The sequence below is a fragment of the Erinaceus europaeus genome, chromosome 10 (assembly GCF_950295315.1).
Source record: "Erinaceus europaeus chromosome 10, mEriEur2.1, whole genome shotgun sequence".
In the NCBI taxonomy this organism is placed as follows: Eukaryota; Metazoa; Chordata; class Mammalia; order Eulipotyphla; family Erinaceidae; genus Erinaceus; species Erinaceus europaeus.
Genome location: NC_080171.1, coordinates 83,800,388 through 83,814,464, shown reverse-complemented (window position 1 = coordinate 83,814,464; position 14,077 = coordinate 83,800,388). Strand labels below are relative to the sequence as shown.

The window sequence follows — 14,077 nt, the reverse complement described above, 5'->3', positions numbered from 1 at the left end:
ACTGAGTTTTTCTTTTACTTTCTCCCTGACAGCCATGGGTTCCCCCAAAGAAATAATTTTTTCAGACATCACTGAAAACTCAGCCACTGTAAGCTGGATGGCACCCACAGCCCAAGTGGAGAGCTTCCGGATTACCTATGTACCCATTGAAGGAGGTAGGAGACTTGGACAGAAGGACAAAAGGGTCCTAAGGGTTCAGCTGGAATTCTAAGAGACCCTGGTGGGTCCCCCAAGTAACATGACCAAAGAAAACTTCCTTGTATTTTAGTCCACCTAAATTAATTTTATTTGTAAAGTTCTGTGAGGTTGTTAAAAGAAACCAACTAGTGACGGGTCATTTAAAGAAGACCCTTGACCCAAATGAAATAAGTGAAAGATGATGACCACATGGTTTCATTCCTATGTGGATTATACATATAACAAAAACAAACTAGATGGCAAAGAAAAAACAGCAAATATATCTCCTAGGTTCAGTGCAAGTTATGGTTACTAAAGAAGAAGGAATGTTTAAAGAGGTCTTTTTGATGATGAGAGACTCTGAACTCTGTAGGCTGTAAAATTTTATAGTATTATAAACCAATGCTGAATCAATTAACAAAAATGGAGGGAATTCTGAAATTCTTTGAAAAATAAACACTTTTTACTTTTTGAGTATAATCCTATAAAATTGGTCTTGACTTGATTAAAGTTGAAGGTTCAAATTAGGAACCCCTGAATTGTAACTGAGACCATGACGGAGTAAAGAGTATAGTCAGATTTGTCTCAAAGGTATTCTGACAGGTAGTAATCTCTTTATTAATTCAAGTGTGTATAGAAAAGGTAGTTGATACCCTTTCACAGGAATTCCATAGGCTCTTTACAGAGAGCTTGAATAGCTGATATGCAAGATTCTCCTCAGTCCTGAAATTCTTAGAAACAAACAAAAAAAATTGGACTTTTAACAAGTTGTAGTACAAATTTGTTTACTACCATCTTTGTTTCTTTTTCCTGTTATTATTATTATTTTTGCAAGAGCACTGTTCAGGTATGGCTTATGGTGGTATAAAGGATTATAGCTGAGACTTTCAAGCTTCAGACTGGAGAATCTGTTACTTAAAACTTTGTGTGCTATCTCCTAGTCCTTCTTTTCCTAACTATTAAGGTTTTTTTTTTTTTTTTGGCCAGTAAATTACTCAATATGTTCAAAGCAAAGATAATGGGATAAATAGGTTGGGTATATGTTGTTTAGTGAACTTCCCATATTTTTGTGGGGCAAAGTAAACAAATAAAATATGCATAAGAAGCCAACTCTTTACTGAACGGAAAGTTGACATTTTTAGCAGTTTGTGACTTCATGTATTTTCCTCCTTTGCCTTATTTTTGGCATCTATAGCAATGGAAAAAAGCATTATACAAAGAATAAGACCTCTTTTATGCCAGAGGGTAGGAATAAGTGAGAACTCAAGAAAATGGTATTGGATAGAAATACAGTTTTACTGCGAAATCAGACACACCCTTTCCAAAGACAAGAGTGAAAAAGTTTCATTGAGATGTACCATTTCCCATCTTGCTTTTACTCTATTCCAGGTACACCTTCCATAGTAACTGTGGATGGAACTAAGACTCAAACCAAGCTGATGAAACTCCTCCCTGGAGTGGAGTACCAAGTCAACGTCATAGCTATGAAAGGATTCGAGGAAAGTGAACCTGTCTCAGGATCATTCACTACAGGTACCTCTGTCACCTTTAGCATCATTACTCCTAACTGAACAACTACAAATAAATATTTAGGAAACTTTGGTAGACACTGGATTATATTTAGAGGAATGAAAGTCTTATTTCTGCCTCATTCACAGACTCTTATGAGCTTAGTGCCTTTAACTGAATCCTATCAATGCTGTTATCTCCATTCTCTAAGTTATTGTGGCAGAAAGTGCAAAATTTAGGCAACTCATACTGAGTTAAGTCAAAATTATCTAAGTCTGCCACTCCTAAGATAACGGTTACTTTCTCTTGGGTCTAGTTTCCCTCACTGTAAATTGGGTACAATTTGGTGGGGGAGACAGCATAATGGTTATCCATATAGAGTTTCATACCTGGGGCTCCAGCATCCCTAGTTCAATCCCCCACACCACCATAAGCCAGAGCTCTGCACTACTCTTACTAGCGGTGCGCTAGTAAGAGAGAGAGAGAGAGAGAGAGAGAAAGGAAGGAAGGAAGGAAGAAAGGAAGGAAGGAAGGAAGGATGAAAGAAAGAAAGAAAGAAAGAAAGGAAGGAAGGAAGGAAGGAAGAAAGAAAGAAAGAAAGAAAGAAAGAAAGAAAGAAAGAAAGAAAGAAAGAAAGAAAGAAGTGGGTACAATTTTTCCTTTGTGGGGTGCAATAAAAATAGCATGAAGAATGTGTGTGTGTGTGTGTGTGTTACAGAATATATATATATATATTTTAATTTAAAAAAATATTTATTTACTTATTTTCCCTTCTGTTGCCCTTGTTTTTCATTGTTGTTGTTGTTATTGATGTTGTCATTGTTGGATACAACAGAGAGAAATGGAAAGAGGAGGGGAAGACAGAGAGAGGGGAGAGAAAGACCTACAGATCTGCTTCACCGCCTGTGAAGCGACTTTCCTGCAGGTGGGAACCAGGATCAGTATGTCAGTCCTTGTGTTTTGCACCATGTGTGCTTAACCCACTACGCTATGACCTGACTCCCAGAATATATATTCTGTAAGGCCAATGGCTGAGCACATTAAACCATTTCTTCTCTCTTCCCTACCTAGTGAAGGGAACATCTGAAATATCCTTCAAAGATGGTGTTTCACATAGTTACATAATAATGTCACATAATGGTGGCAACTACAAATAGCTAGTTTTAATTTGCCAGAAAGTATATTCAAGGAAGTTACTGAGCTCTTATCACTCAATATCCTTAGCTGTTAGTATTAGCTAAAACATTTCTCATTTCACAGAGGAAACAGCAGAGATAAGGAAAATTAAATACTTTGACCAATGTAATCTAACCAGTAAAATACTTGAAGCAAATTTGAACTTGGGTCAGTCCAACCTCTGTGTTGTTCTAAAATAAAGGATTTTTTCCCCTTCTAGACTGATTTGTATAGTACACTATATGGAGGAGGAAATAATGAATTGCATTGACTGAGAATTAAATGGAAATTTTTTTCTTCACACAGCCTTGTCTCTAAACAACTGTCCCTTTGATATGAGCAATTATCCACTCTAATTCACTAAGGGTTCCAAAGAATAGGCCTCATAGGAAAATTTAAAAATAGCCTAATAATCTAAAAAAGTTGATAATATCCAATTAAAACACTCCATTGAACCCCAGTGTTCTGTCTACCCTGACAAACTGGCCCTAATTTTCCTGTAGAAATCTTTCACTTGACAGATCACAAAAGTTGAGTGAGTTTTCTCTTAAGGTCCCACAATCAATCAGTTGTAGAAGAGTCTGTATCCACATTATGAGACAGGAAGGAATTCAGAATGGGTTTCCAAAATTATCCTGCCACCTCCTTGTTCATAATTTAGTCATTTCATCTCTTAAGGCTCTAAGGTACCTCAGCTGTAAAGTGAGCTGATCCATCTCCATTGTCCCAGGGCTGTAATGATAGAGTAGCAAATGCCAACACAAATTTGTTTCTAAAAGGGGGATGTTGGGTTGTAGAAATGGTTGGTTTAAAGAATCAGGGTCTTTTAAATGTTAATCTTTTTTCTGTTGAAGTCACTTGGAAATCATAGCTAAGATTTCAAATATCTTTTCAAAGACTTGTATTTATTATGTGTGTGTCTGAGAAAGAGAACTAGAGTGGTTATTATGATTAGTGAAGTTAGTAAAGAAGTGAAGGACAACTATCAGATGCTTTCACTCATATGTTGAATAAAGATAACTGAAACACATGAATGTGAATATATATTATATATACATATATATGCATATGTGTATATATGATCTATCCATACCCAAGACCCTGGGAGAACTATAATGGTTAGTTATCATTGGGGGAGGGGCACAGAACTTTGGTGGAGGGTGTGGTACAGAACCACACCCCTATTATTTTATAACCTTGTAAATCACTATGAAGTCACTAATAAAAAATACAAAAGAAGGAAAAAAATAAAGAAAGAAAGGAAGGAAGGAAGGAAAAAAGGAAGAAAGATAGGAAGGAAAGAAGAAAGAAAGAGAGAACTGGAGCATGACTCTGGCTATGCAGTGCCAGCAATGGAGTTGAAGATTTCATCCATCAAGTCCTACATTCTATTGTTGAGTCTTTTACCTGGCCTTTCTCAATATTTAAGTTGTCAGGTAAATACAACAGTGATTTTGGAGGTTATTCCAAGCATACTTTGCATGCATTGTTTAATTATTCTTTATATCAGTCATCACTGATGACTGAAGAAAGTAAATTTGGGGCAATGAGATATAGGGAAGGACACAATAATACTTGAAGGATAAACTGAGGTAGAACTTGATTGCCAGCATGTGGAATTCCATGGTATCTACTAGCCACCTAGCCAAAGCTATTACTTCAAGTCCAGCAAAGGCCCAGGTGGCCTTCAGTAAGTTTCCTCTGCTTTTATCAGTTCTTTTTCTGAGGAAAGTGATATAAACTGTAATAACCCTTATCATGGATTCAGATTTTTCCAGCTTATTTGATGGCTTTCTTTTTATACTATCAAGTAAAATGATATTGAAGATGAAGTCACATAGAATTATTATATTCATTTGACAGGGGAATAGGACCCAAGGAAAAAGATACTGTCCAATAAGGGAAGGAGTTATGATCACACCCATGTTATCTAAGCTCCAAATTCAGGACACTGTCCTGTCTATGTACCTGACACTGTCCCAACACCAGGAGTACAGGAGCAGTGTAGACATGGAACAACTATAGTCTGATGCCATATCCCATGACTGTCTTGCCAACATCTTTCTTTGCAGCTCTGGATGGCCCCTCTGGCTTGGTGACTGCCAACATCACTGACTCAGAAGCCTTAGCCATGTGGCAACCAGCCATTGCCCCTGTGGACACTTATGTCATCTCCTACACAGGGGAGAGAGGTACGATCATATTCACAAACCTGTTCCCTTCCAGAATTGTCTGTCTTCCTGTAACCTTTTGGCTCCTTTGACCTTCTCTATGCCACTTTTAATACAGAGTGACATGATGCATGGGTATGTTGGGAAGGCTAGCATGTCCTTGTGTTTCAATGACCACCTCATGGTCATTAGAACATGAGGTGTTGGAACAGATAAGGGTATGATGGTCAAGTCTATTTAGGGGGTTAACAAAGACCCTATTGCTATAGAGTGAGGAAAGCATAAAAACCCTAAGAAGTCTAGTAGTCTAGTAAGCCATGTAAGGAGGAAAGGAACAGTACATCTGCCTCTTCATTCCCCTAGGCTATTTCTCCTCTTCTGTGAGTCTATCTGACTGGCTTTTTGAACCTCCCTCTTCAGAAACTGGCTGCCATCTCCTACAAACAAAGGCCCCTGGATCTGAAATGCTACATGGGTTACTCCTGAGAGGAGCTTGAGATTCTCAGGGACTTAGAAGGAAGAAAACTTTGTTTGCATAATCAATTTAAATGTAAAATCAGAAATTATTTTTCTTTGTCTTTATAATCATACTTAACCACTTGTTTGGGGTATAGAAAAATCATAGTTACAAGATATGTTAAAACCAAAAAAAGCAATAAAAATAAGGTTTTCCCTCTGGGACGGGCAAGATCATGAAGACAGCCTTGGGATATCAGACATAGTCTCTTTCTTGAGCTGAATTAGAGAGAGAGAGAGAGAGAGAGAGGGATCTAATTTTAATATTTGTGGGCTTTATTATAGCTATTTTATACCTCATAAAAAATAAAAGACAAAAAAATCAAATACAAGTGAGAGGAGAAAGGGGCATGTCTTTCAAGTGAATGAGTCTGTACTTTATAATGAGACGCTCTGAAAAACAAAAAGGTGCCTATTTTATTCCCAAATTTGTATAAGATTCATATTTGATGGCTCCATTTATTTTACTTTTAGAGACAATATGAAAGGACATTGTAATATGTGCCCAAGGGCTATGAAACCTAATCCACCACTGGCAACCCCATTCTTTGAGAGGGTAGAACAAAGTGGGAGGGATGAAGGATAGAGGGATATTTAGATTTGTTCTATTTTTACAATTTAAAGTACTAAATAATCCCTGCAAGAATACTATTTTAATATCAAGGAAGATGGTATTGTCTCAGTTAAAATAAATCAATGACTAGTTCATAGGAATCATGGAAATTGGGGTGTAGGTATTTTAAAAGAATTCTTTGGGAAGATGGGTCTTGCCAGGTAAAGATAAACTGGACCCATAGGCCTGGAGAAGTCCCTGTTTCAGCATGAAAAGTCTTCCACTTTGGAAAACCTCTCAGTCCTGGCAAATCAGGTTGGTTAGTGACCTATGATTGGGAAAGTAACACATGTGAGCTTTGTAGTCGGGTTTTCATCCTTCGACCAGTGGGACAAAGAGGCAGAAAGTAGGCCCCCGGGTGATTTTTTTGCAGCCTGGCTTTTGTGATTCTTCCAGCCTAATGAATTCATAGCATTTGACAAATTATGAAAAATATGTATGCAAATGAAAAAGAAAAAAGAGCAAAGGATGAGGCTATTTAAGTGTGGGTAGCAAGAGAGAAGCAGTGTTACATGTAACTCCCCTCTGGTTTCATCAGCAAAGCTGACCCAGCCAGAACCTTATGGAAACATCACCTATCCCCCAATCCCCTTTCCACATGATTTGGTGCCCGGAAAAATCCAGTCTCCTTATGATAAATCTTTTGTAAATGAGGTGAGTATTCAAGAGAGAGAATGGGGTGTGAGTCATTTTGGAAAGCAAACCTGCTTTTCTGCAGGGTCACTGAGAGTTTGTGTGTCAGAACTAGGTGTGTGTGCTGTGAGCCAAGTCCACCAAAGGCTCAGACAAAGAGAAGTGACTGCTTTGCTATGTTTGCTTCATGTGCAGTGCCAGAAATTACGCGTACAGTGTCAGGGAACACCGTGGAATATGCTCTGAGTGACCTGGTGCCTGCCACAAAATACACGCTGAGGATATTTGCAGAGAAGGGGCCCCAGAAGAGTTCAGTTCTCACTACCAAGTTCACAACAGGTACAGAGCTGGAAGATGCCCACCCACACTCTGAAACAGTAACTCTCCCCAACCCCTGTCCCTTAAGTCAAGTCCTTGCAATGTGATGACCTCAGCAGGAGCTAAATTCACTGGTGCCCACTCAGTCACAGCCTCAAGAAAAAAATACCATTTCCTTTTGGACTGAAATGACCTTGTTCTCTACAGATTTTAAAGACCATTTTAGAAAATGATTTTAAAAGGACTTTTTAAGTGGAAAACCAGTCTCCACTGGCCCTACACTCAGTATTTAATGATCCATGTTCTGGGCAGGGAAATTTTTTAAGAGGAAGATTTTTCAGACAAGTTTTCCTAGATGCCTGTTGGGTTTGAATACACTGAAGTATGAAAAGTAAACAAAACAAAAATTAAAACAACTAAGCTTCAACAAGCAGGGAAATGTAGGAGATGGTCTCTCTGTAGAGATAAAGACCAGTATCAATGTCCATCTTTTTATTTAGGAGTAAGGAGGGTCTATAATTGCATTCACAACTGTATCTTTCTCTCCAAACCCAGCCAAGGCCAATCAAAATGGTGTTGATGTCAGGAAAAGTGACCCAGAACATGAGGTGAAGCAGGGAATTATGTCACATGGATCAGACTTTTCATTTATTGATGAGCACAGTTCTGTTCAAGTTCACATAGGTCTAGGAAAAGGACTTAAATGCAGAACTCTGAAGAAAGGGTTGTTTGCTTTACACTTGCTGACTTATGATGTCTCGTCTTCTCCAGACCTTGATTCTCCAAGAGACTTGACAGCTACAGAGGTTCAGTCAGAAACTGCCCTTCTCACCTGGCGACCCCCCAAAGCATCTATCACTGGTTACCTTTTGGTATATGAATCTGTGGATGGCACAGTCAAGGTATGGTAAAGTATAACAAGCCCCCACTGTTGGTCAAACTATTTACATGATCTTAAAATAGGAAGGAAAGAACTATCTTAATGCTATTTCTCTACTCTAGTGCAGCTGTAGAGCTGAAAAAGAAAATTAGTAGGGGCAAGACACATATCTGCTCCAGCCTCTCTCATTTAAAACAGACTATAGCTTTCAGAGCCAGTTAAGGTCAATAACAATTATTTATAGACATGAAGACCTTTTAGGAGCTATACTTTTGGCGCATCGATGTCGAGCAATGTTCAAAAGTTTTTTCTAGATTTGTCATATATATTTTTTTCACAGATAGAATCCTTCCACTAGGTAGCCACAGAAATATACAATCACATGTTTGTAACAGCAATTTTTACTGTCTTTTAAAGAATGTTAATGCTATTTTTTTTTACCCATAGCTTTTTCCTTTCCCTATTTGATTGGAAGTAGCATCAGACCTTTGCACAAATGAAAGAGACTTTCTTTTTTTAAATTTTTAAAAATTTCTTTATTGGGGGATTAGTGTTTTACAGTCAACAGTAAATACAGTAGTTTGTATGTGCATAACATTACTCAGTTTTCCACACAACAATACAACCCCCACTAGGTCCTCTGTCATCCTGCACCCACCCCAGAATTTTTTACTTTGATAAAATACACCAACTCCAGTTTGGGTTCTACTTGTGTTTTCTCTTCTGAGCTTGTTTTTCAACTTCTGCCTGTGAGTGAGTGAATAATTTCACTTACAGAAATTATATTTTGAAGTCTTTTACATAGGATTTATTTCAGATTTCTTCCTTTCACTTTATTGCTCAGTCTTTGTAGCTTAAAGCATGTCCTGAGGGAGAAACCAAGTTGGGAGTTCTTTGAAAGTGAAAAAGAAGGATGAGGTAATGGCTGAGTAGAGGGGTCACAGGGCCAGGTGGTGGCCTTCTCCAGACTCATTATTGAATGTAAATGTAGGCCACTAAACTTTGCATTTCCAAGGTCTTTTGCTTAATTCTCTGAATTTCCCTTTTTATTTCTAAGAAAATGTTCTTTGTATTTTGCCCTACAACCTGCATGATAGTTCTATCTGTTTCACTGATTCAGCTGGTTGGGGGCTCCACCTTTCATGAGGTGAACTCAAACAGCTGATGGGTTAGTCCTATCATACTGGAGCCAGAAATAAAAGCTGATTGGGAATTTCTGCTGCATCAACAAGACTTGCCATTGAGTGATAGGACAGTCCCCAGCAGTTTTGGAAGATTCCCAAAGTACTCTAAGCCTTTCCCCTATCCAGTCTCCCTGGAGTTTCCACTAACTCCTTCAAACCATGTTACTAGAAACCTAGCAGGAGTTATGATCCTAGATTCTCACTGTATAGATTCACTGTACAGAGGCACATTTCAACCTAACCTACATTGGGGCCTGGTATATCTAAGTCCAGAGTCTCTTCTCTGGATCAGCCTCTCCAGAGTGTAAACCTTAGCATCCCATCCTCAGACTGCAAGAGATAAGAGAGCTGGGAATCTGTTTCTTATACACACATCTCATTGACCTTCCAAAGGCATTTTTCCTTTTGTAAAAATTCCATTCCTGAACAATCATCAACCAGTCTTTGACTGGCTTTATACACTTAGCTGCAGCTATCTCTACCCTGTCCCATTCCCCCATTGCTACTCCACACACACTGTCCATCTAACAAACTCTTTTGACCTTGAATGTCTGATGCTGTCTTCTCAGCCATTTACCTCATCTTTGTAAATGTATATTTTATCACTATTTATGCTTACTGTGCTGGATCTCAGAGGCAAACAGATTAAGCTAGCAGATTCTATCTGTCGTGTTTAACAGAAGTGTACACACAATTTCAGTTAGTCTCCTGCTCTTTCTTGAGACTGATAGAAGGAGGTGCTAACTCACTGTGTGAACAGAGGTCTGTAACTCTCCAAAGTATTGGCACTCACATCTGTAAGAAGAGTGCCTTGAATTTGCCAGTCTCTAAGGTTCATTCCCGGTCAGACACTGGAGGGTTCAGTGTTTCCCTGACATCATGAGTTTCATTCCAATCCTCCCTAGTTGCCTAGAAAACAGCTGTGCACAATAGCAGCTTAGAAAACATGTAATTATATACCTAAGTAATTCAATAAACCCAGCTTTATACCCAATCCTTTCCCTACCAAAGATGAGACCTGGGTGCCCATACAGAGGCCACTAGGTCATGAGTATGAAATAACCGCTTACATGGGGTTTGCTTTCCTACATGTGCAACCTCAACTTTGTATATTTTACTCAAGATAATCAACCTGGTGTAGAAAGCAAGAGTTCTGGAGACACTGGAAGACAGGATACATCCTTTGTCACCCAAGTCTCCACTAAAACTTGACCTCCCCATTGGAAGCATCAGAATAGGATCACCTGTATTTGAGAGGATGTGAGATGACTGTCCAGGGCCCTCACACTAATTTCTGGCTTCTGAGCTGCTAAAACCCAGCTGGATGGGTTTTTAAGTTGTACAAAGGACATTTGTGATTGGATTGGGGATTGCAGACTCAATTACAATCCTATGCACCAAATTCATCATCTATCTATAAGGTGATCCCCATAAGCAATGGAAACTGCAAAGATAATTTGATAAGAAAGAGTAGCTCTTGCTACCTGAAACTGATCAACTCCCCAAACTAATCACTCCTCAGAATTATCTGGGATGCTTGTTAAATACACAACTGACAAAACCTCAATTCTGGCTCTTACAGTTTAACCATTCTGGGTTGGAACCATGGAATCATATTGTTCTAATGCTTCCTAGAAGGCTGTGATAGTAATATTTAGAAAGTACTGATAAAGCTTTCTCAGAGTCTAAACCTTTTGTTCTTTATGCCACCACATTAAGATGGAATCATGTCCTTCACGTTAAAAAAAAAATAGCAGCCTCAGTAGCTTATAATAATAAGTTTCTAATTCTAAATCCATTAAAGTTTTAATGTCCTTTATAATTTGGTTTTTATCTACTTCTTATACTACTTCTTCTCACCAAACCAAATCTGACTGAGGTAGGTCATTGCCTCTTTATATTTTTTAATGTATTCTGCCCCCTCCTGGCTCCAGGACCTTTGCTCATGCTCCACTCTCTCCTTTTATGTCATCTCAGCAGAGAGAATGGAACCTGGCAAAGAATGGAAGTCAGTGGATTCTTGTCAATAATAAATAGATGGTGGGGTGACTGAATGAATACATCATTTGTACCCTGTGAGTATATATGGACAAATACTATTATAGTCTTTCTTCTGCCCTTAGGAAGTCATTGTGGGTCCAGACACCACCTCATACAGCTTGACAGAGCTGACCCCATCCACCCACTACACAGCCAAGATCCAGGCATTAAACGGACCACTGAGGAGCAAACTCATCCAGATAATCTTCACCACAAGTAAGGGGTTCAGGGAACAGTCAATGCCTTGAACTAAAGCACTGTGAAACCAAATAAGCCCTCTATTTCTCCTCTGACTGCTACATTAAGCTTTTCTAGACATTCTCTGAGAATGCTCAGGTTCCTTCTATGGCCTGAAAATGCTGATGATGTTAGTGCAGGAAACTGTAGTCCTATCATGAAAGTCCAGGAGGGGTTATTACTGAATACATTTGGATTCAATCCCCATCTCCATCATTTGCTCTCTGTTTCTTAGGAAATTTATTCCTACACAACCTTAGGTCCTTCATTCTGTATAATGGGATTCAAAACTATCCCTTCCTGCTTCCTGGACCTGTAAAATAACTTACCTGAATAGTTTTATTTTCCCTTCAGAATGGTCAGCATTTACAAAGCTTCTCCTTTTCCGAAGTGACAGTTCTTTCACCATAGCCATAACTGCCTAGTATGATAATTCAGAATTATCCTGCCCATTTTTCTAGTAGATAAACAGAAGCTCCCATGGTTGAGGAGATAGCAACAATAGTTTTGCAAAATGACTTTCATGCCTGAGGAGCCAAAGTTCCCAAGTTCAATCTCGAACACCATCGTAAGCCAGACCAAGTAGTACTGGGGGTGGGGGTGGGGAGTCAGCAATACCCAAGGAACCACCCCCGAAGCTGGCCACCAGGTACCCTTTGCAATAATGTGATGCAAAAAAAAAAAATTTAAAGCTTGTTAGAAACAGTCTTTATTAGGGTTCTGTTTGGCAAGTAGGTTGGAGAACTGAGAGTCACTGAAGTTCTTTTTCTCTGATCTGACCTCCCACTGCACCTTACCTCCATCTTACATACTGTCATTGGCTGTTTCTCTGTTTATCTCATGCCCCCAGAGCATTGTTTAAGGTGTATGTGTCAGCACCTAGTGCCTAATCTGCAAAGAAGAAACTTTGCTTCTTAGGAAATTCCCGACAGTCCACTTTATGCTTTTAAGTTTCCCAGAGCAGGTAAATGACTCCTCCCATGTTCCAGGACAAGCAGGTGAGATTTTCAGGATCAGAACTCTTATCTTTGATTTCAGAAAATCCTGAAGAGACTGAGATGTCTGCACTGGGTGCAAGAGGTCCAGCTATCAAGTCAATAGCTGAGTGTTCATTCACCTGGTGCTACCTGGTTGCTCCAGGCAAGACAAGGTCAACCTGATAAGACACCTCAGACAGTTGCTCAGCATTCTTCCTTATTACTGTGACCTTTAATTCTCATAGCGTCTAGCTTGAACAAGAAGCACAGAATCTCTGGAGGTTTAAGTACTTTGCTTGTGGGCATCTAGACACTAAGCAGCTGAGTTACAGTGTACAGACACCAGCTAGTCCTCTGGCTGAGAGTCTCCTTTTCTCTTCTCCTCTGGCAGTTGGGCTCCTGTACCCATTCCCCAGGGACTGCTCACAAGCAATGCTGAATGGAGATACAACCTCTGGACTCTATACCATCTATCTCGGTGGCGATAAAGCCCAGGCACTGGAAGTCTTCTGTGACATGGCCTCTGATGGCGGTGGATGGATTGTGAGTATCAGAGAAACAGACTCCACTCAGACATGTGGGGTGGGGGAGAGGGCATAGCCAGGTGAGGTGGTGGAGGCCATCCAAGTGCAAGACAGTGCCTGTTACACAGTGATGGGAATTATTTCCTGGGAAAAGGGAAGAGAAAGAGGCTGGAAATAAAAACAAAACAGGTAAAGATAATCACACTTTATTTCATCTCAAACAACTCTGTGATATATAAAAATGACAGCGGTCATAGAGTCTATTACGTCTATCAATTAGTACTTATTATCTACCATGCACTCACCAAGAAGTTTACATCATTGATTTCAACCCCAGTGATTATCACATGAGCTAGGTAGTATTTTTTAAATATTTTATTTATTCATTAATAAAAAAGATCAGAGGAGAGAGAGAGAAAGAGAGAGAGAGAGAAAGAGAGAGAGAGAGAGAAAGAGAGAGAAAGAGAGAGAGAGAGAAAGAACCAGACATCATTATGGTACATGTGCTGCCAGGAATTGAACTCTGGAACTCATGCCTGAGAGTACAATGCCTTATCCACTGTTCCATATCCTGGACTACAAGGTAGTATTTTTTAAATAAGCATTCTTTCTGAGTGAAGTTCTAGGGTCATAAATGTCAGACTTCTCATATATGTGCTCACATTCACCTCCTCCCTGTCCATTAACATCCTGCAACAGGGTCCTGCATGTGTCACTTGTGAAATGCCTGCACTGGCACATCATGAGTAGTACCTCTAGTCCCCAAATTTTCAGGTGACATGCACAGAATCATAGAGCAAATCAGAGATGAGCAGAATGGGGGAGTGGCGTCTTTCCCCTGGTAGATGTTTTTTTCCTCTCAAGAATATGCTTTCTCAGGTCAGGTGTGGTGGTGCAGCCAATGTAGCATACACATTACCAAAAGCAAGGACATAGGTTCAAGCCTCATGTCCTTTCCTGCAAAACAGAAGCTTCAAAAATATTGAAGCAGTACTACAAGTAATCTCTGTTTTCTCTTCCTTTCTACCTCCCCCTTTCCTCTCAATTTCTTTCTATACCAAGAAGAGAAAGAATGAAAGGAAGAAAGAGGGAAAGAAAGAAAAAAGAAAGCAAGAAAGAGAG

The 14,077-nt window shown here is 39.4% G+C and overlaps 1 protein-coding gene across 9 annotated transcripts in view; it reads left to right on the top strand.

The window, feature by feature from the left end:
- The window catches only part of TNC (tenascin C), a 98,469-nt gene that overhangs the window by 71,973 nt on the left and 12,419 nt on the right, over nucleotides 1-14,077 (top strand). For all 9 annotated transcript variants that reach the window (XM_060200038.1, XM_060200041.1, XM_060200039.1 and 6 more), the window contains 7 exons: nucleotides 33-155; nucleotides 1,567-1,710; nucleotides 4,935-5,054; nucleotides 6,991-7,134; nucleotides 7,885-8,015; nucleotides 11,301-11,433; nucleotides 12,823-12,974. In XM_060200038.1, coding sequence (XP_060056021.1) covers nucleotides 33-155; nucleotides 1,567-1,710; nucleotides 4,935-5,054; nucleotides 6,991-7,134; nucleotides 7,885-8,015; nucleotides 11,301-11,433; nucleotides 12,823-12,974 — 947 coding nt within the window. The remainder of the gene's footprint in view (nucleotides 1-32; nucleotides 156-1,566; nucleotides 1,711-4,934; nucleotides 5,055-6,990; nucleotides 7,135-7,884; nucleotides 8,016-11,300; nucleotides 11,434-12,822; nucleotides 12,975-14,077) is intronic.